General features: G+C 37.9%; 1 protein-coding gene across 1 annotated transcript in view; it reads right to left on the bottom strand.

The window, feature by feature from the left end:
* Positions 1-2,920: 2,920 nt before the first annotated feature.
* Positions 2,921-24,872, bottom strand: part of lpgat1 (lysophosphatidylglycerol acyltransferase 1) — a 52,806-nt gene continuing 30,854 nt past the window's right edge. The window contains exons 6-8 of the mRNA XM_079830457.1: positions 23,712-23,838; positions 5,331-5,437; positions 2,921-5,227 (exon numbers count right to left, since the gene is read on the bottom strand). Coding sequence (XP_079686583.1) covers positions 5,076-5,227; positions 5,331-5,437; positions 23,712-23,838 — 386 coding nt within the window. The 3' untranslated portion in view covers positions 2,921-5,075. The remainder of the gene's footprint in view (positions 5,228-5,330; positions 5,438-23,711; positions 23,839-24,872) is intronic.

Below are 24,872 nucleotides of genomic sequence, written 5' to 3'. Positions count from 1 at the left end.
ATGAATAAAAATAGGCTACTCCTGAGTACGCTCCAGTAGTAGACTCAACCGGTACTGACTGAACCTGCACATTGAACGTTCGTCCGCTGGGTGGCAGCAGTGTGTTTATCGCGTTGGTCGGGTCTGGGTGTGGCAGCAGGACCAAAGTTCACATGATAAAGCCCAGCAGTGTTGCCAATTTAGCAATTTTGTTGCTAGATTTAGCAACTTTTCAGACTACCTTAGCAACTTTTTTTTTCTAAAGCACCTAGCAACAAATTTAGCATTTTTTTAAATTTATTTGGCTACTTTTAGCAACTTCTGGAAAGTGACTCTAATCCAAACAACACATGTACAAGCTAGCTCAATAGGCCAAGCGGTTCATTCATAATTCCTTAAAATCGCTGTGGAAATCGCTGTAAAAACCGGAAGATCATTTAGGTAGCATATTTATGGAGCCCTGCATATGACATGCAGGAAAAAACTAGTAGGCTAAATCGTGCACACGATTTATAAATCGAGGGAACAAATTAGTAAATTGTGTGGACGGTTTAGCAAATCGAAGGAACAAATTTGTAAATTTTGCGCACAATTTACTTTTTTTTTCTTCTTGCACGTCATGTGTGGGGCTCGATCCGTACATATTAACTAACACATTGCTTTAATTTATTTTACAAACAAATCTAAATTAGCATATCAAATAATATCTACGCGTTACATAATGGCATAGTTTTGCCTTGCGATTACGCAATGACGTCACAACGTCATTTAGCAACTTTTAGCAACAACTCGATCTGCCTTTAGCAACTTCCCCTGAAAATTTGTTGGCAACAGTGAAGCCCAGTTTCAGCCCAAAGTCTTCACAGGGTGTGTCGGGTAGGCTATATAGACAGCGAGATGACAACTTAATTTAATTTGAACAGATCCATTATTAAAATCAATTACGGGTCACAGGTAAGGGGTTATGTGCATATGTGTGCTTCAAATCTTATTGTACAGGCCATTTCAGTGAAAGGACAGCATGACATCTGGAAATATCCATGTTTGCTCCACGCCTTGACCCTTCCAACTTTATCCTTGACTTCAGAAATTAACTATAATGTCCTTACTAATTTCTCATGTTATATGTTCAGCTGGTTATAAACTATTTAATCAGACATTAATATAATCATCCAATAACTAAAAGGTACAGCAGACGAAAAGACCGGATCTGACTGGTTATTGGTGTTGTGGAAACAAAAAGGCAGGGATCTCAAATCCCAGTAGATAGTCAGGTTTTCAGTATTGGTGGACAGTGACACATTTCAAATGTACGGAATGTATACAGCTCTGGTGTAAATTACCATTATTTCATCAAGAAAATTTCCAGCAGGGATGAAAGCACAGAATAAACTTTACCCTTTAAGTAGTGGAAGATCTATCACCATTAGTCTTTTACTTTCATTCATCAATTGTTAATACCTTTGTGTAAAGTTTGCAGCAAGTTTTATATTTTTACATATTCAAGTCTTCAGCTTTAGTCAACCTCCATAAACCTAGTTCACAATTAAGATTTACCAAAAAGACATGTATAATAATTAGATGTAGTTGCACTGAACATACAGTAAGTGACCATTTTAGCAGCTTTCGTTTCTGCTCTGACGGCCGCTAGACCACACCGAGCACGAAATCAGGAATGGTGAGAGAATCTTGGTACATTTTTCGTCTTCAAACTAAACTTAGGTCTTCAGCCGACAAAGTTTAAATCCCGTCTGGCTAGCACACTTCCCGTAATGTTTACGCATTAGGTGGTCTTTTGTGGCTGTTCGAATGCATTTGACCATGAGCGTCTACACTGAGAAAGCAATTCGGCCACATGCGTTTTCAAATACCTCTGGAAGTGGTTGAAAGTGGATAAGTTCAAAACGTTTTACACCCTGTTTACATCTGTATTTAGCGTCGCCCACTTGTGATCCGATCAACCAAAGCGCATCTTAATACCAGGTGTAAACAGGGCCTTAAAGTCAATGTGAATCTTCACAATAACATGCACAGATGAATCATTCACAGTAAAACATGGATCATTAATTAGATCAAATTAGGTATAACAAATGACTCAGTTGCCCGTGTACATTGCACTTTATGTTCAATAGAACAGCCAGATTTTGCACTTTCTGTGAATAGGGTACAAATCGGTTCAATCACTGTAGCAATAAAGAGCACAAATCCAATCTGCTGTGCTGAGAGAAATGTTAGATGTGATGTATTATCTAGCATTAACACATTAAGCTAGTTCAACAAACATATCAACAATATAGTTGACACGGAGTCTATTGAATTGTATTCAGTTATTTAATTTTTTTTAATTCTGCACAATGCAGAATTGAGTGGGTTTCTTTTTTCCTTTTAAAGCCTAATATTTAACTAGTATAAAAATATTCATTTTTGCTTATTTAATGCGTATTGCTAGAAAAAAAGTGTTGTATTTTCAGACTTTTCTTATGGTAACAAGGTTGTAAAAACTTGCAAACCTAATTAAAAAAATTAAATGGCACATTTAATTTTACCTCCCGAGGTAGAATTTTTTTTTCTGAAATCTATGTATGATTTTGTACCCTATTCATTGAAAGCACCAACCAGTATCCATTTTTGTGCATTAATATGTAAATTGCGTGAGCTTATTTCACACGTTAGATTCAAAGATCTGAAAAAGCCCATACATTTACCCACCCATAGACCCTCCCCTCGAAGACATCAGGACAAAAGTGGTTGAAAGTGGACAAAAGACACGGATTAAAACACCAGGTGTAAACAGGAACGTGTTTCCCTCGTCTACTTGTGATCCAATCTACCAAGACGCATCTCAATACCAGGTGTAAACAGGGCCTAAAAGCCTGGTCAGAACAGATTGAGAGATGCGACTCTGCTGAATGCTTCAGATCAATAACACTCAGAGAAGAGTCCGTGGGTCACTGCTGCGCATGATTTTTTTATTCCAGCACAATTAGTTTGTGTGTTGTAAAATGGCTGGGTAGCTAGGAAGAGAAAAACAGGAGTACAAAATGAAAATTATGGACCATTCTATTGTAATTTGGTTAAATCGCTAATATATAGATATACCTCACACTGTTCTTAAAAAAAAAACATAAAAAAAACATAAAACCATACTTAGGAAAACAATGTTACGTCTCCATCTGACAGACAGCGGGAACAAAACAAGGAACCCAGTCTCTGGGATCCTCGCGGTGAAGTTCACTGTGACGTAGCCTGCTCTGAATGCAGTCCGCATCTAACTTGGCTTTAGTCTTCTGGCGTCATTCACATTTCGACCTGGCAAGCTATAGAAACAAAGTTCACTTTCACAGATGACATGGCTTCGGTTAAGGGGGGAAATGACAGTTACGGTGCAATGTTTTCATCTACAAATGTCTAATTTGTACATCTAAGCATCGTTTCTTTAGAGCGCCACAACATGGGCATTTATTTTTGAGTACATTATTGCTGGACCTCGCCCATATTCCATTGACACGTAGACGGACTCAAGCATGGCATTCATCCCCTTCGACACACAAACGGATCCAATTTCACACATGAAAAATGCAATTTTGTCTCAAGCTCGAGGAAAATGCTTACATTCTCCTCAAGATAGTCTAAAGCTAGTCTAAAATCTTTTGTGCCTCAGCACAAAACTGAATCTACGCCTGTGATCCCTTCTGTGTGGCAGCAGTTAAGACGGTTTCTTTTGATGAACAGAGATGCGCCCACACGATCGCCGCAGAAGACAGCAAATGGCAGACGAGGTGACGCTCAGATACTGAGAGCAATGTAAGCACCTGCCGGGACAGAAGCTCCTTACTGCCTTTTCTCCTTCTTTCTCAAACATTCATGATATTTCAGAAGTAAAAACGCAGAAAGCGACTTGGATGTTACAACTCGGACTCCTTTCTGTACAAGAATAACCACAGAATGAGGAAAAAGAAAGTAAAATCTCAACTATTAAACAGATATTTGCCAACACGCTGATATAACATGAAGCTACCAGGCATTATGTGCATCTAAAAAATAGAAAAAAAGAAATGGGCAGTCGCACACAATCACACAGGCAGGTTATGCTGTCACATTTACAGAAATGAGACCAGTTGACTCAAAAAAAAAATCAACAAATTAAAATCTTTTTTTTTAGGACAATGAACAAACACAACAGTTCAGTCAGTAGAATGTCAGCCCCCCGTTTGACCCTAAGATAAGCATATGGCTTAATATTTGTAAAACTTTGGAGGGGAGGGGTATTAGTCCTATCGAATCGGTCATGTGGCAGTCATGTGGCGCACTTGGATGTGTCTGTATGGCGTCGATTGTGTTAAGTCTCCCAGAGGATGCAGTCTCCTTGTTTTAAAACAAGAACCAGGTTCGTCTTCGACATGTTTTCAAGACCGAATCCCCCTTCAGTCAGTGTAAACATCACAATCGTTCCACCGTCTCTCAATACTGACAATACACATAGAAAACAGCATCCAGTCAACATGAGACGAAACAGCCACGAGGAAGAATTCCGTTGGGGGGCACGGAAGGGGGCGACGAGGATTCATAGTGCAATGAAGGCCAGAGGAGGCTCTTCCAAAGAGGACAGCAGTCTCTGAAAAAAAATTCAGTCGTCCTGTTTGGGAGTTCACGATAAAAAGGGGGGGAAAGCTCAAGTGGCAGGACATGAGAGAAATGAGAGGACGTGACAGATCTATCTCTGGCTTATTCCTGAGCCTAATTTTGATTGTAAGTAAAAAAAAAAATTGACAAAAAAAAAAAAAAGAGGTGTGTCCACATGTGCATGAGTAAACATTTAGATGTGCATAATCTTTTCTCTGCATGTGAGCGCACATGTGTAAACATGTTGAACTGGTTCTACGCAACTCTAAAAGGATAAACGCATGTCTGCATGGGCCGCTGGGATTGGGTGGATGTGTCTGTCCAAAGTAAGGATGGGGACCGCGATCGGATACAGCAACTTGAGTCGTCCTGCGGGGTACATTCAACCATCCGGCAGAGGAGAATGGCAATCGGGGCTCTTTGTCTCTGGCGTTCCCTCCTCCGACCTGCGCGTTACGGTCTCCTCAGAGCGGTCAGAAGAACCAGCAGTAGATGTGATGTAGAATGCTGTACCACATGTAGCCTGAGGCGAAGGCAAACATTTGGACGAACAACAGCCAAAAGTTGTCAAGGGTCATATCTCGGGAGAGCATTTCTTTTTGGCCATCCAGTTGAGGGAAAGCTCCTGCGAGATGAAAAAGACAAAGAACTTGTCAGCAAGTTTGGTTCTGGTTGAATATTTACACCTTATAGATCTGAGGAAATGAAATTCGATCTTATCAAACTACCTGTCTTGTAGAAGTGAGCCAGAAGTTCCTCCTTTTCCACAAATCGCTGATATAGCCAATCTGCCAGTGCTTCTGACTCTAGTGGGACGTCCTTTATAGGGTATGTCCTAAAAAAATTACAAATAAGAATTTGTTATACAGGATTGAAAAATGTTCAAAAACAAAATGATAAAACTGACCAATTAGGTCCCATGCTGACAAATGGTCAATACAGCATTCTCCAACCACCCAATCTAATCCTACACAAAACCATAAATATTCATATAACACTTAAGTACATTCATTTGTATGATTAATAATAATCATAATAGACTGCATTACAAACAGTAAATTATAAAATATTAAGTTAAATGTAATAAAAACAAACATTGATATTGTTGTTTTAGATTGTTTAATACATGAATGTGCTATTATTATTATTATTAATAATAATATTGATGCATTATTATAAATTATTACAGTTTTTCAATACGGTCTTAATATTCTCTAAACTGTTAGTTCAATGGAAAAAGGTAAGTACTGGAAAAAGTCAATGTAATACACAATAAGAAAATTAACATTTTTATTTATACAGTACATTTATCTTTTGAAGAAATGTGTCCCATGTACACTTAAAATTCAGTTGTTATTGTGTGTGTGCATTTTTACACACACTCTTATGTCTTTCTCTAACATACATCTTACACATCTCCCAATTGCTCTTCCATGACAAGATATGTGTGGGTGTGTGTTGCAATTGAGTTTGCTGTCAGCACAATTACATTATAATACAATCTAAACGTATATTAATATTAAAATAAAAAATTAGTTGAGACATATTGAGCCTTGGTGCTTGTCAATTTTGCCCTCTTGACCAACCCTTTCCTGTTCTTAATTTGATGGGCTGGGAGTGGGAACTTAGCAGGTTAAAGTCCCTGTAAAGGCAATTCTGAGATTTGTTTCTAAACACATTATAAATCACATTATAAATGTTAGAAATGTATTGCTAAAACACATTACAAAGACTGAACTATGTAGTACTGAATTCAAAAGTTAGACTGCTAAACAGTTTTTCACCGTTGCTGTGTTCAGGATTTTCTGGGCGGGGCCAAAACGGTGGCTCGATGACGCATTGGAGCCACCGAGCCTGGCTCCTCCCCTAACACGATCATAACTAGAGCACATTCGCATCAGTTTGCCCGCTCGATCGCGAGTTACTGTCAGTACTGCTAGTTATTACAGCCTACAACTTACAAAACAAAAACGATGATCAAGAAGAGGTGGATTAATTTTGTGAACAGCTGCCTTGATGGAGAGCTGAGGATCACCACCGACACCTGCCTCTAAAGTGACTTTACACCGGATAGTTTTACAAACTTTCACCGGAGACAACTGGGATTCATTGATAATCCGTTGCAGAATCGACTATCCCCCGCCCAGGCCTTCATCCTCCCGTCCCGCCGACATCTGGTGCGTCGTGATCAGTACGTGAGTGTTGTCTTGTGTGCTATGGCAGCTTTCCCGCGAGTGGGCGTGGTTTCGACGCCGACAGCGGACACACCCCCAGCATTTGAGAGCAGAGAATGCTGCTCATTTTTTCAAGTTTTTGAAAAGCTATTTTATGTGCTAGCCGGATTTTTTTATGATTCAAATTTGGCTGGGTGGTTAATAACACATTTATCTGTGGTGTGAGGAACTCAGAACACATATTTAGTTTTGACTTTACAGGGATTTTAAGACTGATTAAATGAGGACAGTATAAAAAGCATTATACACATTTTCAAAATGAAATATTCAATAATGAAGGTCATTTAGGGAGGCAATGAAGACATCTTGAGGGAGAAAATCTAACAGATGATGCCACATCTCAGTCTTCATCAGATCTCCCACCGTTAGCATGGTGAAGTGGCGAGCTCAGCTCTTTACGCTTCTGAGCTGCAAGCAGCGTGACAGGTTCAGTGTTTGTGCTGATGAGACGCTTCAACTAATGACAGCAGCTTTCTGCTGAAACACTGCCCGAACCTCTGCACAGACAGCTGAGACGTAAAAACACACCACTGACTGCAAACATGGAAATGTACACGCCTCAAACAAAAACAAACGGCACAGAAAGGATGTGATCCACAATATTACACCACTGTGAAGTTACAGTTTTAGACTGACCAGCTTCTGCTTTTCTCTTCGTTGCAACTTCCTTTAATTACTATCAGTAAAATATTAACCAAATTCAGACTAGATCTACATTAGGGCTATGATACCATATCATGGTATGATACCATTATCATCAATCGCTATATATATATATATATATATATATATATATATATATATATATATATATATTATATATATATATTTATATATATATATATTTTTTACAGTTTTCTTAAAGGGGTCATGAATTGAGAAATCAGCTTTCCTTTGAGCCTTTGATATATAAAACTTCATTGTGATATAAGAATATCCTGTAAGTTTCGGAGCTGAAAACTTCCTGTTTAGTCAAAGAAAAGCTTTTATTGACACCAGGCCCAGAAAACGCTCAACCTCAGAATATGTCGACCATTGACGTCATAGAATGCAGAAGCATCGCCTCAAGCCTGCCCACCGACTCGTGGAGCTAAACGCACTACCGAGCTATAAACATGCCAGTCACGAGTCTCTTGCCGAGCTCTGCGTTGGCTCAGTCCAGAATAGATTGGTATTCAGTAGGAGTCTGTGTGTTTTCTGTAGTTTTTCTATTTCAATTTATCATTGTCATGGTAAATTATTGTGTCCAGCCTGTCAGGATATCGAGTCCACAGGTTTCCTAAAAGAAAAACCTGCATGAGCGCGTTTTGTGCAGGTGAAGAGACGACATCTGCTTGGAAACACGCGGTGGTGTATGGAGTTCACTTTAGACCGGAGGACTATCATCCCGGCGATATGATGAAGTCAAACATTGTTATACCCGGCTACACACTGGCTGCGTGGCGTTTGTGTCATTACACACCAGAAACGTGTCTGACGCGGCGCTGCTGCCATAGAAGGCCTATACTTCAAGTTAAAAATAAATATATAGCCTACTGATACAGCAAAGACAACGTCGGCAGTATTGATGGCAAAATAGGCTACAGAATATTTCGTTCTGTATTGACAGGTGCAATATTTGAAAATCGAGAATATATATATATATATATATATTTTTTTTAAATTACAATTATATCTGCATTTATGTCAAAACCTAGAGACTTTCAAACACCAAAATGTACTTTATTAATATGTATTAGTGTCAAAATTACAAATAAACAGCTTTTCTAATTCTATTTTGCCTGGAAACGCTTCCAACATGCTCGCGTGTCGCGTGAAAAATAGGTGTCGGTTTTATTTCTAGCTTGCACGCGTTTTCGGCCCAGCTCCAGACGCGCGTGTCACAGCCAGTATCCAGCAAGCTCCAACCTGTTAACATGGGATTACGTGAATCAATTTCAACATTGATGAATACAAAGTATGTACATTAACACAAATGAATACAGTCTCACACTTTTTCGAAAAAAAGTTTGGAATTATGTGCTGGTAATGTAAATATTTTATTCATGCCATGTATGTACATCCAAGTTCACTCAAATACATAACGTCATATACATCCTCACACTATCGGTGAATCGACACAAAATAAACCCATAATACAGAATTAATGAATTAACGAGTGTGACTTTTCCTGATGGTCAAAGCATATTAGTTTCTGTTATTGGTAAGTATCAATACTAGATGACAATATGGTTACCAGCTTTGCTATTGCCTGATACATGCTAATAATCAGTACAGTATTGTCTGAGCACAGTGTTTATATAATTAGCTTGTGTATATATATATATATATCTATAAGCTAACACTGGTCTCTCACGGAGACACCTGTTCTCCACTGTTTCTCCTCACACAACAACTCAATTTGTCTCCACTAATCGTTGTTCTGTCTAATCCTGGCCTGTCCCTAATTGTGTGTCATAATTGAATGGCTGTGGTCTGTGAGTAATATGAGTATTAATAAACATTTATAAATTCCTCAACGTCCGAACTGTCATTGCGATCCATTATTTTCCTATCGCTGAAATTCACCGCACTCCCTCTCGTTACGTCACATCCGGTCTTGGCATTTTTAGATGCGGAAGTAACATTCTCACAAAAACGACTCCAAAAGCCTTAATAGCGTATTTATAAGTATATTTTGTAGAAAATCTAGTTCCTACATTATTTTTCTATACATTGACTCACTGGAGTCTCTAACCTGCAATTTGCCCTTTAATAAAACAAGCTGTGTTACTATGATGAATGATTAGCTCAAAATGTAGATCTGTATGTGCAATGAACTTTATCTGAATTAAACAAACACATCTCTCGCTTTTGCTCATGTTGTGAAGTGGTTACTCCTCCGTGTGCTGTATAGTTGTCGACCCTGGTTTAGGTTCCATTTCGCCAAAGAAGGGTTTTTAAAGCAGCCCACTTCATTGTAGCTTATATGTTAGTATAGCATTACGCTTAACACCGAGAATGTGAATAATTGTAATGACGATCCGGTGCGGATATCTAAATAAGAAAATCACAGGTGCGGGTGATGGTTTGTTTTTAACAGCGGATTCGGTGACGTTAGAGGTGATCTGCGCATCTCTAGTATGCCCATGTCTACTCTTGTTCTTGGTCTAAGTTTTCTTCCTGTCCAGTATTTTTTGCTTCTTACAAAAGCCACAAAGTCTTCAGAAGACAGTAAAGGCTTGTGTCATGCCTGAGGTGAAGCTGAGACTTGAAAGTTAAGTTGCACAACATAAATGCAATGTTTAGGCATTATTATATTACTATTATTTTGATTTATAGGTTGTAGGTTTAATAGTAAATAAAATAGTTAATAGTAATTTTAAATGTATTGTTTTTTTTTTATTTATAATTTTTTTATTTTATATATTTGTATTTGCATTGAATATAATGTGGCAATTGAATGCACTAAATTGGTTTAGTTTTCACAAGATATTAAAGCTGCTGTCCGTAACTTTGTGTTCAAGATTTACAAAAATTATATAATGAGAATGTGCAACATGAATCCATTTTCCAAACAGTGTTTTTGTCTTTCCCTGAATCACTATGGTACACTTATAACAAGTGTTTATATTGGGACTATTTTAGACCAGTCTGGTAGGAACCTGCGTGACTCGCCATAGACATAAACAGAGAGAAGTAGCTCCGGCTGCAATGTTCTTCCGCAAGACACATGCAGTTCTGTTTATTAACCGCTAGAGCCGCTAGCGCAAAAAGTTACAGACTGCAGTAGGGCTGCGCAATATATCGAAATATCGCAAATGTACATATCGCAATAAGTATATCGCAAGGGCACGCAATATCTGTATGATTTTAATATGCTACTTCAACATTGTGAAAAGTGTATGTTTTAGGTCAACGCATATAGCAGAGAATAGACTGTGCACAAGACTGTTACTTCTGTGACTTGCTTGACGTTAAAAAGAGTTATTAAACACACTTGCGAAAAACAACTCCTTACAGTCTCGCGCTATCTGCTGTCTGACACACACACACCGAAACGTGCGCACAAGCAGTTTTTTTTTCGTGTCTTGTTACACACTCGAACTGTCAATGCTTTCTTTTCCAAGAACCGAAGCTTTCTTTTCCCAGAAAGACTGTGAAAACACACAAATGATATTGTTTTTAAATATTTTTAAAAAAAGTAGTTTAAATAGATTTTACACAATTAAAGCAATATCGTATCGCATATCAAATATCGCATTTTTCTTCAATATTGCACAGCCCTAGACTGCAGCTTTAATGGATGCAATTTCAGCAATAAAACTTAAAAATTTTCTAAAAAGGAAAAATTAGTTGTTCATTTTAAGATACCGGTTTTATTTTCTCTTGTATATTTAGTATCGCTCTTTAATAAAGAAAAAGTACATATTATCCGATTACTCGATTAATCGATAAAAAAAATTGGTAGAATACTCGATTACTAAAATATTCGATAGCTGCAGCCCTAATGGAAACCCATTTCATGAAGCTCTCTACGCACTGTTCTTGAGCTAATCTGAAGGCCACATGAAGTTTGGAGGTCTGTAGCTATTGACGCTGAAGAAAGTTGGCGACTTCTGCACACTGTGCGCCTCAGAATGCGCTGACCCCACTCTGTGATTTTACGTGGCCTATCACTTTGTGGCTGAGTTGCTGTTGTTCCCAGTTGCTTCAACTTTGTTATAATACCACTAACAGTTGACCGTGGAATATTTAGTAGTGAGGAAATTTCACAAATGGACTCACTACATGGACACAAATGCACAGGTGGCAACCTATCACAGTACCATGCTTGAATTCACTGAGCCCCTGAGAGTGTCCCATTCCTTCACAAATGTTTGTAAAGTAGGGATGGGAATTTGTCAATTTCTCATTTCGATCATCGATAGGTCTCAAAAACGAGTACTCAAGTAATTGGGGGCGGGGCTTGTGTGGGGGCGGGGCGTCTCCGTCATGGAGATATGAAACTATTTTAAGAGTGTTATGAAAATTAATGTTGACAAATACAAACATCACATGTCTATGAAAATATGAACATATGACTATAAAAAATAACTGCTAGATTATGATGCATACATTTTTTTTTTTAAAGAAACATCTAAAATCTAAATAACCGTCTCAAATAACCCAATCAATCATATCATTGTAATTGAACTGAAACTGTGAATAAACAGCACCCTACATAGCTTTGCTAGCAGGTTAATAAACTCAACCAAACACACCCTATATTAGATTAATCAGTGTACCTACTTGGATCAGCACAAAAGGACGCGAATGCGCACATGAACTTGGCCGTGCTAGTTTTTACACATTTTGAATGCGCTCTTCCCTTAACAACAACGCGATACACAGGCAACTAAAGCACAGATAATTTACAACACTATTACAATTGTGTTCTCATTATAATGTTATGTACATGACAGATTGGCTCTGCACATCTTGCACTTAATTTTATTTTTCCTGATCAAAGTGATTACAGACATCACTGCGCGTTTTCGAAGGCATAATGAGAAACAACTTTAAATAAAACATAGGTCTACTGTTACAAAATATGAGAACGAAATTACGTTGCTGCATTAATATCATCAATGCTTTTGAAAGAGAAATAGCCTATCTAAAAAGAATATAACCGTCTCAAATAACCCAGAGTCGATAATGTCGGGCATTGTATTTGAGCTGAAACTGAAGAGAATGAACACCAGTTGGTAACGGCAGCACTTTACTAGCTGGTTATTAAACTGGTATACCAAACGTGTCCATATGAGATTAATCAGATATAGACAACATAAAAGTAATCTTACTGCTTGCATCTGCAGAAAAGGATGAGACAGCAGCAGAGAAATAGACAAATATATTTTTTAAAGTCAGGGCGATCATCGTTTTCATGATCGATCGTCGCGGTCACGTTTGAGTACTCGATCACTGTTGCCCATCCCTATTGTAAAGACATTTACAATAGGGATTTTATACATCTTTGGCCATGGAAGTGCATTCAATGATTTGGAGGGGTGTCCCAATACTTTTGGCAATGCAGAGGAGTATATATAGTACAGAAGAGTATGACGTTACCAATTCCTGTAGCGGTCAAGAAAAAAATGCATGAAATTCAAATGAATCATTTAAATAAAAATATCTTAAAATTAATTAAAAAGTATTTTTTTTTACTAAAATGTATACAAATCACTCAAAATACTGTACATCCATCTATAGCTTATCTTTCTTGCAACTTGTTTATCTTTGCTCTCTTTCCATCTACTACACACAAATCAATAGATGTGGAGTAATGCGCTCCTTAGGGACAAATTCCAGAAAATGCCTGGCAATAACATAACAGCCCTGGGAACAGAAGTCACCAGATACCCATAACTATATGTAGGACAGATCTGTGCATCGGATCACACGTTTTCCCAGTAGAAGAACATATAGCTCCATAAAAAGCACCACACGTCTGTCACGTAATGTTACTGATGCGTCCTAATAGCTTTCGCAATGAATAAGGCAGGAGGCCATGTACACACTGCAGCTAAATCCGGTTGTCACGTCACTTTTTAGTGCTTAATCCTGTTCTGTACACACACACACACACACACACACACACACACACACACACACACACACACACACACTCTTCAGTAATACGGAAGCGACAAACGCATTCTACAACCGAATTAACTACTGAAAAATGCAGGTAGCGAAAACATTCTATCCAGTGTGTAAGGAACCGAACTGAACTGAACCATCTACAATCTACTCCATCTATGTTTTGGTCATCGTTCTGAATCCGATCTAGATGTAGCCTAGTCTTTTGACAAAAACGCTATTTCACAGATTTTGTGAAATATATATAAATGCTCAAAATATAGGTTTTTCTTTATTATATGAAACTCACCCATATTCAAGTGTTGCTAAGAAAAGAATTCAAGCTAGAAAAAAGCTTTTTTTAAGCAGAGGGTCTGCTCTTCCTTTTGATATATATATATATTGCATATTTAGATATTCATACAACAAAATATTCAGGGGACAACAAATTGTGAAAATTATCAAAAATGCTGGCGGTGGAAAGAGTTAAAGGGGTCATGAACTGTTTTTTTTTTTTATACCGTTTTCTGAGGTCAACTTATGACATTTGAGTGTTTTTTACATTCAAAAACATCATAATGAATAAGTAATAGACTATTTTGTACCCTGGTTTTGAGAACGCTCGGTTTTTATGGGCGTGCCGCATTGAAGACTTAGAAGTAAACGCCCACCGCTATGATTGGATAACAGTTTTGCAAATTATAATGAGCTTCGGCTCCCCTGTCAATACACATGGGGAATTGTTTTGAAAATGTGTAGAAAAAATGGCAACCAGAATGATTCGCCCACAGGGCTCACAAAATGTCTTTATCAAAACAAACACAATGATATCTCTCATCCACCCACAATTAATTGGAATGTTATTTTTTATTACTTGGCCCGCCCAGTCGGTGGATATAACCATGCATCACTAACACACACACACACACACACGCGCGCATGCACGCCCACCAAGTATGTGCATCAGTAAAACTTCACTGCAGACAAATCAGCAAGATCAAAACTTCCTTTCAAATAAAAAGTCAAGAGAGTGAACAACGCACACAAAGAAAGGAATGTTATTTCACTATTTAAGGTAGCCCGTCGGGAAGGCCTGTGATACATTTTGTTGGCCAAACTGGAAAATACATTAACGTTAGCACAGGGATGTCTGGTTTTGCGAGACAATGAACCAACAACACCTCAAATACAAAGGATACTCCAGCCTGTGACTGTGGTAATTAGGGATGTGACGGTGAGGAAAGTTTCCTATCAGTTAATCGACGCGTGACAATGCAGATAAAATCGGTATCACCGGCGGGGGATTTTTCAATTCCTATGAAAGTTAAGCTTCCATAGGCATGAACTGCCAGACTGGACACACACTGTGAATGACTGTGCGGTCGTAAATGAATTTCAGTGCAGCCGTAAATGTGTGTGCACTGTGCAGCTGTGAATGAATGACTGTGCAGCTGTGAATGAATGACAGTGCGGCTGTAAATGTGTGTGCACTGTTGGGCCGTGAATGAATGCCAGTGCATTAATGAAAAACACAACAACAAAACAGTACAATGACAAACTCACTTAAATAGGCGTGTTTATATTTCGTTTGGAAACCAAATATCCCGCAATCATCTTGTCTGTCAGACTCCTGCTCCGTTTGTGCTGCGACTTTCATTTGGCTCACACTGTATCGCAGACACGTTCAGTTTTTAATTGTAGTGTCTGTTCTCTAACTGAACTAAATTATTTTATTACTATAAAAATAAAAACAACGGTAGGGGCTGTGCCGTGGTGGGCAAGTGATGTAACCGGTGTTTCGTTCAACTACCGCAGCAAGCCTAGTGGCAAGTTATTGTTAATTATGTTTAGTTAGACACATACGCATAATCAGTATAAATCAAAGTATTGCATTGTTACAGATCGTATCACATATATAAAAAAAATTTTTAACTCACGATTTAACTAAAAAACGTTTAACTTTTGTACCATTCCTGTCGGATCCAATATAGAAGGCACAGCATCGTTTTTTAATCTCATTCTGTCTGCAAATCCAGTCTCTATGTTATTTATCTATTACATGTCGGTGGGCGGGGCTACAGAATTAGGCGTTCTTCTTGTTGAGGCGGCGTTTCACCACACACTGACGTCACAGGGAAGCACATTTGTAGATTGATCATTTGCTTAGCAAGCTGTCAATAAAAGCTTTTCTTTGACTAACAAGGAAGTTTTCAGCTCTGAAACTTACAGGATATTCGTATATTACGATGACCTTTTATATATCAAAAGCTCAAGGGAAAAAAAAATTCTCAATTCATCACCCCTTTAACAATGTATTTGAAGTATAAAAAAAAAATGAAAACGATGCATCATGAATTGACTAATTTATTGGCAAGCAACGTGCAACTTATTCCATTAAATTAAATGGAGATTAATCTTACTAAATCTACTAAAGAGCAGTAAGTGATTTTCTCCTTGTCTGTTTTTGTTTGATTAACATTAATGACACAGACTGGTGTAACAATGTAACTGCACTGACTGACAGCCTGTCAAGTGCACCGAGACATGCCAGTGCTGATACTTCTGAAATATCAGCACTTTCGGAAAGCCTCTTGTTCAGTCAGATTTGAGAACCAAAAATAACTTAATTTTAATAGCCCAAAATGATAATAATTATAATATAGTGATAATATTGCATCACGATTATTGAGCCGCTCAAAATCAGCGCAAAGGGAAATGTACCTTTACCACTACAGCCCAATGCAAGATCTTGCTAGATAGAACAGCAAACAAGAACAAGCCCATAATAAAATAAATCCAAATGCTTAATATCGAAAATTAAACCAAAATAAAATCGCAACCCACACCTGCCCACTTTAACAATTATTTGTGTGATTAACAAAATAATTTAATGAGCCAAACAACAAGACCAAAAATGCTAATAAGCGTACATGGCAACAGTTCAAGACTAAAGTAATATTACATTACACAGGGTTCTTGCAGGTTTCAGAAAGTCAAATTTAAGACCTTTTTAAAGACATTTTAAGACCATAAAGATTGAAATTTAAGACCTATACGACGCATTACCAAAATTATTTAAATCAAAGAAATAATAAAAAAGCAATGACATTAGTAACCCTCCACAGCCAACAACGTGCCAAATGCCCAAAACCTTAGGCCCAAAATGAAAATAGGCTAAAACAAACTTGCCCTCAAATAGAATAGATTACAAAACAGCATATTAATAGCCTAATAGAGATTGAACAGGGGATGCACTAGGGAGACAGAAAAATACAACGTTATTAAATGTAGACGTATTTTGCGGGCAGGTAATTGCATTTATCACGGGATTTGTAGTTTTATCACCGAGTACGTGTACCAACACCAATATCCCCCAGAAAGAACTACAACACACCGAACGAACACTCTGAGGGCGGCGCAGCAAAGACTCTAGAGCTCCGCTTTCGCGATTCAATACTTTTTTGCTACTGTGTAACGTTAATAACTTTCTGCAGCCAGCATTTCTGGAAATGAACGAGGATAACACTTTTTTTAAGACCTAACTAAATTAAATTTAAGACCTCGGGTGAAAATCTGACCGTTTTTAAGACGTTTTAAGGCCTTAAATTTAAAAAAATAAATCTTAGACATTTTAAGACTTTTTAAGACCCCGCGGGAACCCTGAATACAAAACGCGCAAGATGCCAGAATGTTGCTATGGTTACGATCCTGTCAGTCATCAAAATTTCCGAGTTCCATGAAGCTTTTTTTTGTGAAGCCAGTGAAAATGTTGAGAGGGCAGGTAAAAATACTAAAAGCAGAAAATAATTGTGATTGAACAAAAAGAGTCATGTTATACAGCATAATGAGGTACCTCGTAAATATACTACAGATAAAAAAAAGGACCTCACCTAACCAATATTTCCAAGACCGTTCAAGTAATCACATACTGTGACGATAATGTGCTGTGGATTGCGTTACGTTCCCTAGAGGCTCCGTGAGTCTAGCTTGAAATGGAGAATCTCCCCAAACCAATTAAACCACTCTGTCTCGCAGAGATTTGTTAGAGGTTAATTTTGTTAGTATCCTCAGAGCAAACTCTACATTCTGCTTTGTTTTCAGGGTTACTACATGACTGTGAAATAGTAGGCATAAATTCTGATCACAGTCTATAGACGTTTTAGCAAATATTCTGGTATTGACAATAATAATAATAATAATAATAATAAAGAGAAATTATACAAAAAAAAGCTGCTTTTAACATAAAACAACATCCAAGACAAAAGACCCATTACACATTTGTTTACCAGTCATGACATTGCAATAAAACATAAAAAAAAAAAAAAAAAAATATATATATATATATATATATATATATGTAATTAAATAACTTAAAATTAAAATAACACTTAAAATAGCACTTGAAATAAAACAAGCAATATTTTAAATTAAAATGAGCTAAATAATTTTAACAAAATCAGTTTCTTTATGCATTTTCTTTCTCCATTTCGGAATGTGATGACTGGACACTGCTAAATGACCAAAGTCTAATCTGTGCATTTAAGAACGTAGCGGGCACCAGTTATACATTCACATTTGCATAATTTCCAACGTTTTTGTGGAAAGATGATTACAGCATTTCACTAGATTTGTAATCCTGTTTTCAAATTAGAACAAAAGTATTATAATTTCCCTACTGTAGGGTAAAGTAAAATAATATACTTATGAAATATTAATTCTCATTTATTTTACAGTGCTGTGGTTTATACAATATATGGCTATTGCTGTCATAAGATCAATATTAACATTAAAGTATTATTATTAGGGGCCAAGCACCGAAGGTGCGGGCACCTATTGAAATCGTTAGATTTCTTATTATTATTATTATTCCGCCGAAAGTCTATGGCAGCCCATAGAACCGCTTGCGGGAAAGTTGTGAAATTTGGCACACAGATAGAGGACAGTCCCAGCATTAACCACACCAATTTTGGAATCTCTAAAACAATCCCTCTAGCGCCACCACCTGTCCAAAGTTTGACTCATGTTTTTGCTAATAACTTTTGAACCATAAGGGCTAGAAACAAAATTCTTTTTTCCTCTGATTCCTTGGCTCAAGCCGATTCGATTGCACCCTATGACGTCACTTTCCGTCATAATAATTTTCCCGCCATTTTTAATTAACCGAAAAAACTACTTTTGCGAACTCCTCCTAGGCCGTTGCTCCAATTTGCACGAAAATTGAACCAGATCATCTTCAGACTCTGCTGACAAAAGCGTATTAGACTCGAGATGATTAGTCAAACTGTTATTGAACAACGCTCGATCTAAATCGACAAAGTGCACGCAAAAATGAAAGTCAGGCTTTATCTCCGAAACACTTTAGCATATTCTTACCAAACTTGGTGTGTGTTATGCCAACCATGACCTGAGGCTGCCTGCAGCGTTTCGGCGCAGTGCCACCTAGTGGTCCAGAGATACAGAAATTGGATATTTTGGATTATAACTTAAGAACGCTTTAGCCAAATATCACAAAACTGGTCTCTTTAGAGTCGGGGCATCACGCCGAGTCAAACCATACCCAATTTTCCCATATCAACCATTTTGGGCGTCGGCCATTTTTAATTTTGTCAGAAAGTGCTATGTTTTACAAACGCATTGGCGTATCGTTACGAAACTCGGTGTGTGTCTTTGTCACCAAGCCCTGAAAGTACACAAAAAGTTTCAAGGCAGCGCCACCTTGTGGACAAAAGTTATAGTGAATTTTCCAATAATGCTAATAACTTTTGATTAAATTTGACTATTGTCATAAAAATGGTTTCAATATATTCCTTGGGTCATGCCAAGAACATAGATCCCAATTTTGCCATATTTGGCCAAACATTCTGTTCGCCATTTTGATTTCCTTCAGAAACCTACTTTTTCGAACTCCTCCTAGACTATTTGCCTGATTTTCATCAAAATTTAATCGTAACATCTTCAGACCATGACAGCAAAAAGTTATTAATTTCGTGTCAACAGACAAAACCGTTTTCATATACTGCAGCGACAAAGTTGAGCCATGATGCCAAAATGACTCTTGAGGCTGTATCTCTGCAATGCTTCGACATACTGACACCAAACTTTGCCTTTGTCATTGTCATCTCACTCTGACCGCACCACATCAATTTCGTTACTGCGCTACCTATTGGTCAAAAGTGACAAACCATTAAATCATATTATTAGTGACTGTATATATGATTTTTCAGCCATTTTTGCCTAAAATCATCTTAAAATGCCTTTAATTGCTCATTGTTTCAGTTGGTCTAACCCTCCCAGCCATGGTGGCATGTCTTGTCTTGTTCTTTGCGCTTGGCCCCGTTAATGGCTGCTCGCAGCTATATTTAGGGGCCAAGCACCGAAGGTGCGGGCACCTATTGTAATCGTTAGATTTTTCTTATTATTATTATTATTCCGCCACGAAGTCTATGGCAGCCCATAGAACCGCTTGCGGGAAAGTTGTGAAATTTGGCACACAGATAGAGGACAGGCCCAACATTAACCACACCAATTTTGGAATCTCTAAAACAATCCCTCTAGCGCCACCACCTGTCCAAAGTTTGACTAATGTTTTTGCTAATAACTTTTGAACCATAAGGGCTAGAAACAAAATTCTTTTTTCCTCTGATTCCTTGGCTCAAGCCAATGCGATTGCACCCTATGACGTCACTTTCCGTCATAATAATTTTCCCGCCATTTTTAATTAACCGAAAAACCTACTTTTGCGAACTCCTCCTAGGCCGTTGCTCCAATTTGCACGAAAATTGAACCAGATCATCTTCAGACTCTGCTGACAAAAGCGTATTAGACTCGAGATGATTAGTCAAACTGTTATTGAACAACGCTCGAATTAAATCGACAAAGTGCCCACAAAAATGAAAGTCAGACTTTATCTCCGAAACACTTTAGCATATTCTAACCAAACTTGGTGTGTGTTATGCCAACCATGACCTGAGGCTGCCTGCAGCGTTTCGGCGCAGTGCCACCTAGTGGTCCAGAGATACAAAAATTGGATATTTTTGATTATAACTTAAGAACGCTTTAGCCAAATATCACACAACTGGTCTCTTTAGGGTCGGGGCATCACGCCAAGCCATGTCATACCCAATTTTCCCATATCAACCATTTTGGTCGTCGGCCATTTTGAATTTTGTCAGAAAGTGCTATATTTTACAAACGCATTGGCGTATCGTTACGAAACTCGGTGTGTGTCTTTGTCACCAAGCCCTGAAAGTACACAAAAAGTTTCAAGGCAGCGCCACCTTGTGGACAAAAGTTATAGTGAATTTTCCAATAATGCTAATAACTTTTGATTAAATTTGACTATTGTCATAAAAATGGTTTCAATATATTCCTTGGGTGATGCCAAGAACATAGATCCCAATTTTGCCATATTTGGCCAAACATTCTGTTCGCCATTTTAATTTCCTTCAGAAACCTACTTTTTCGAACTCCTCCTAGACTATTTGCCTGATTTTCACCAAAATCGAATCGTAACATCTTCAGACCATGACAGCAAAAAGTTATTAATTTCGTGTCAACAAACAAAACCGTTTTCATATACTGCAGCGACAAAGTTGAGCCATGATGCCAAAATTACTCTTGAGGCTGTATCTCTGCAATGCTTTGACTTAATGACACCAAACTTTGCCTTTGTCATTGTCATCTCACTCTGACCACACCACATCAATTTCGTTACTGCGCCACCTATTGGTCGAAAGTGACAAACCATTAAATTATATTATTAGTGACTGTATATGTGATTTTTCAGCCATTTTTGACTAAAATCATCTTAAAATGCCTTTAATTGCTCATTGTTGCAGTTGGTCTCACCCTCCCAGCCATGGTGGCATGTCTTGTCTAGTTCTTTGCGCTTGGCCCCGTTAATGGCTGCTCGCAGCTATATTTAGGGGCCAAGCACCGAAGGTGCGGGCACCTATTGAAATCGTTTGATTTCTTATTATTATTATTATTCCGCCGAAAGTCTATGGCAGCCCATAGAACCGCTTGCGGGAAAGTTGTGAAATTTGGCACACAGATAGAGGACAGTCCCAGCATTAACCACACCAATTTTGGAATCTCTAAAACAATCCCTCTAGCGCCACCACCTGTCCAAAGTTTGACTCATGTTTTTGCTAATAACTTTTGAACCATAAGGGCTAGAAACAAAATTCTTTTTTCCTCTGATTCCTTGGCTCAAGCCGATTCGATTGCACCCTATGACGTCATTTTCCGTCATAATAATTTTCCCGCCATTTTTAATTAACCGAAAAACCTACTTTTGCGAACTCCTCCTAGGCCGTTGCTCCAATTTGCACGAAAATTGAACCAGATCATCTTCAGACTCAGCTGACAAAAGCGTATTAGACTCGAGATGATTAGTCAAACTGTTATTGAACAACGCTCGAATTAAATCGACAAAGTGCACGCAAAAATGAAAGTCAGGCTTTATCTCCGAAACACTTTAGCATATTCTTACCAAACTTGGTGTGTGTTATGCCAACTATGACTTGAGGCTGCCTGCAGCGTTTCGGCGCAGTGCCACCTAGTGGTCCAGAGATACAGAAATTTGATATTTTTGATTATAACTTAAGAACGCTTTAGCCAAATGTCACAAAACTGGTCTCTTTAGAGTCGGGGCATCACGCCGAGTCAAACCATACCCATTTTTCCCATATCAACCATTTTGGGCGTCGGCCATTTTTAATTTTGTCAGAAAGTGCTATGTTTTACAAACGCATTGGCGTATCGTTACGAAACTCGGTGTGTGTCTTTGTCACCAAGCCCTGAAAGTACACAAAAAGTTTCAAGGCAGCGCCACCTTGTGGACAAAAGTTATAGTGAATTTTCCAATAATGCTAATAACTTTTGATTAAATTTGAGTATTGTCATAAAAATGGTTTCAATATATTCCTTGGGTCATGCCAAGAACATAGATCCCATATTGCCATATTTGGCCAAACATTCTGTTCGCCATTTTGATTTCCTTCAGAAACCTACTTTTTCGAACTCCTCCTAGTCTATTTGCCTGATTTTCACCAAAATCGAATCGTAACATCTTCAGACTATTACAGCAAAAAGTTATTAATTTCGTGTCAACAGACAAAACCGTTTTCATATACTGCAGCGACAAAGTTGAGCCATGATGCCAAAATGACTCTTGAGGCTGTATCTCTGCACTGCTTTGACATAATGACACCAAACTTTGCCTTTGTCATTGTCATCTCACTCTGACCACACCACATCAATTTCGTTACTGCGCCACCTATTGGTCAAAAGTGACAAACCATTAAATCATATTATTAGTGACTGTATATATGATTTTTCAGCCATTAAGGCCTAAAATCATCTTAAAATGCCTTTAATTGCTCATTGTTGCAGTTGGTCTCACCCTCCCAGCCGTGTTGGCATGTTATATTGGCTTATTTGCGCTTGGCCCCGTTAATGGCTGCTCGCAGCTATATTTATTATTATTATTATTATTATTATATTCTAATTGTTTGGCTTCCTAAAACACCAGGGTGAATGTAGTGTAGAATGTAGATTGAGACTCGACTAAAGATCACAACTAAGGGTTGAGTCCACTTGAAGCTAAATTACAAGTCAATTCACCTTGACTTCTTTTTTAAATTTGCACACTGAACATGGATTGGAGCTCTTAATTTTCAACTCTCAAAGAGCACCAGATTAATGATCCACACCCAATGTGGGAAACACTGCTTGTAATTAAATACAAACAATATAAACAGAACTTTCAGAACCTAACATTAGATTGGATTAACTAGGATTGACGTAAATCATACCTACTATAGAAATAAAGTAAGACATGGTTAGTTTGTTCTGCAAGTTAGTGTCCAATAACAGGGAGGTTACCAAGATACAGAGTAGTATGTTCCATGTAAAATACAAGTTTATCAGGTTACTGGTACGACTTGAGTCTTTGTACGTGACTATGTCATTTAACATTTTTTCAAATGTACTATTCATTTGAACAGTCAAATGTCAATACTTTCAAATGCATTTGACACTGATTATATTTAACACCATGTTACACTTTCTCCCAAACAGAAATGACGTTCCCCAGTACAAGTAATTGATCTGTCCACAATAAAAGAGAAAGTGTTGTACAGCCAACATTAATACAGCCACTCAGAACATATTTGAAGTTTAAAATACAGCAATGTGTCAGTAAGATTTTGGACCTTTGAGACCTCACCTACCACCAGATTCAATTATAGAATATTATCTTAAATTTCTTACCTGTAGTGTACGTGTGTGACTGTTGGATCTCTGTAACCAAAAATCCATGTCTGAATGTCCATGGGTCTTGCATTAGGGTAGGCTATGGTCACATCTATTACCCACTGTAGTCCTTTAGCTTTGTTACCTGAAGGTGGGCAAACAGAGACTCAAGTCACTTCAAGGCCAATTCACATCAAGAATGACATTAAAAAGCACTTACTCTTCCCATCCAAACACATTACTTAATAGATACTGCATAGGGGAGCATTTTTAGCATTTGAAAGTTTTGTACAGTGTGAAAATACTGCAAAACATTTTTTGTGTTCAACAGAACAATGACATTTGAGATTGTAATGGCATGTGGGTGACAAAAAAAAAAACACTTCTCTTATTATATTACAATACATACTAGATAAGATTCAGGCATTGACAGAAGAAAGTCAGCAGTTAAAACAAGTTTGACGTAAGGTAACTAGACTGCTGCCTTTACCGTCTCAAGAGTGAACGGTCACTTTTAACTACAGAAGAGCAACATTTGATATTATTTAACCTTGACCAATTTGATGCACAATTACCATTCGGAGCAAGTACCTAAATTGATCAACATTAACTGAATTAAACAATTTTAGTGGTTTTTAGTTCAAGAATTAAAGGTCCTTTAAGGACGCGATTTTGACACGCAAATAACACTGCAAATGTGCTGCGGCGAAAAAGCAACGTTTATTTTTTCCGCTTCGATGTCGATTTTTTTTTTTACTCTAGCAGTGACAGAAAAGGCTTCAACCAATCACATACAGGGAAACAAAGGTGACGAAATGTCCAGTTGATGTCACTAGCCAATCAATCAACATTAACCTTTGCCAGGTATCGTATTTCTCACGAGATTACAGCTGTAGTTGAAGTTACAGCTGTACAGCTGCGTTTGCCCACTGTAGGCTACAGACAACGAAAGCATAATCTTTTGAGTTAAAACTCCACGACTATGGAAAGTGAATGCGTTTCCGTCAGTACGTCTGTGGCACTTAAATGTTTACATATCGACTCAACTGGAAACATAGCTGGAATCATAGCTGCTCCGGATCGATTGGTTCGTGAAGTGTGTGTTTGTCTCGTCAGATGCGGTGCTACTGTCTCAGGAGGAACTCCTCAAATTATCCCACGGACATTCGAAAGTAAGTG

Source organism: Gobio gobio, assembly GCF_949357685.1.
Source record: "Gobio gobio genome assembly, chromosome: 12".
In the NCBI taxonomy this organism is placed as follows: domain Eukaryota; kingdom Metazoa; phylum Chordata; class Actinopteri; order Cypriniformes; family Gobionidae; genus Gobio; species Gobio gobio.
This window is presented reverse-complemented; position numbering and strand designations above follow the sequence as displayed.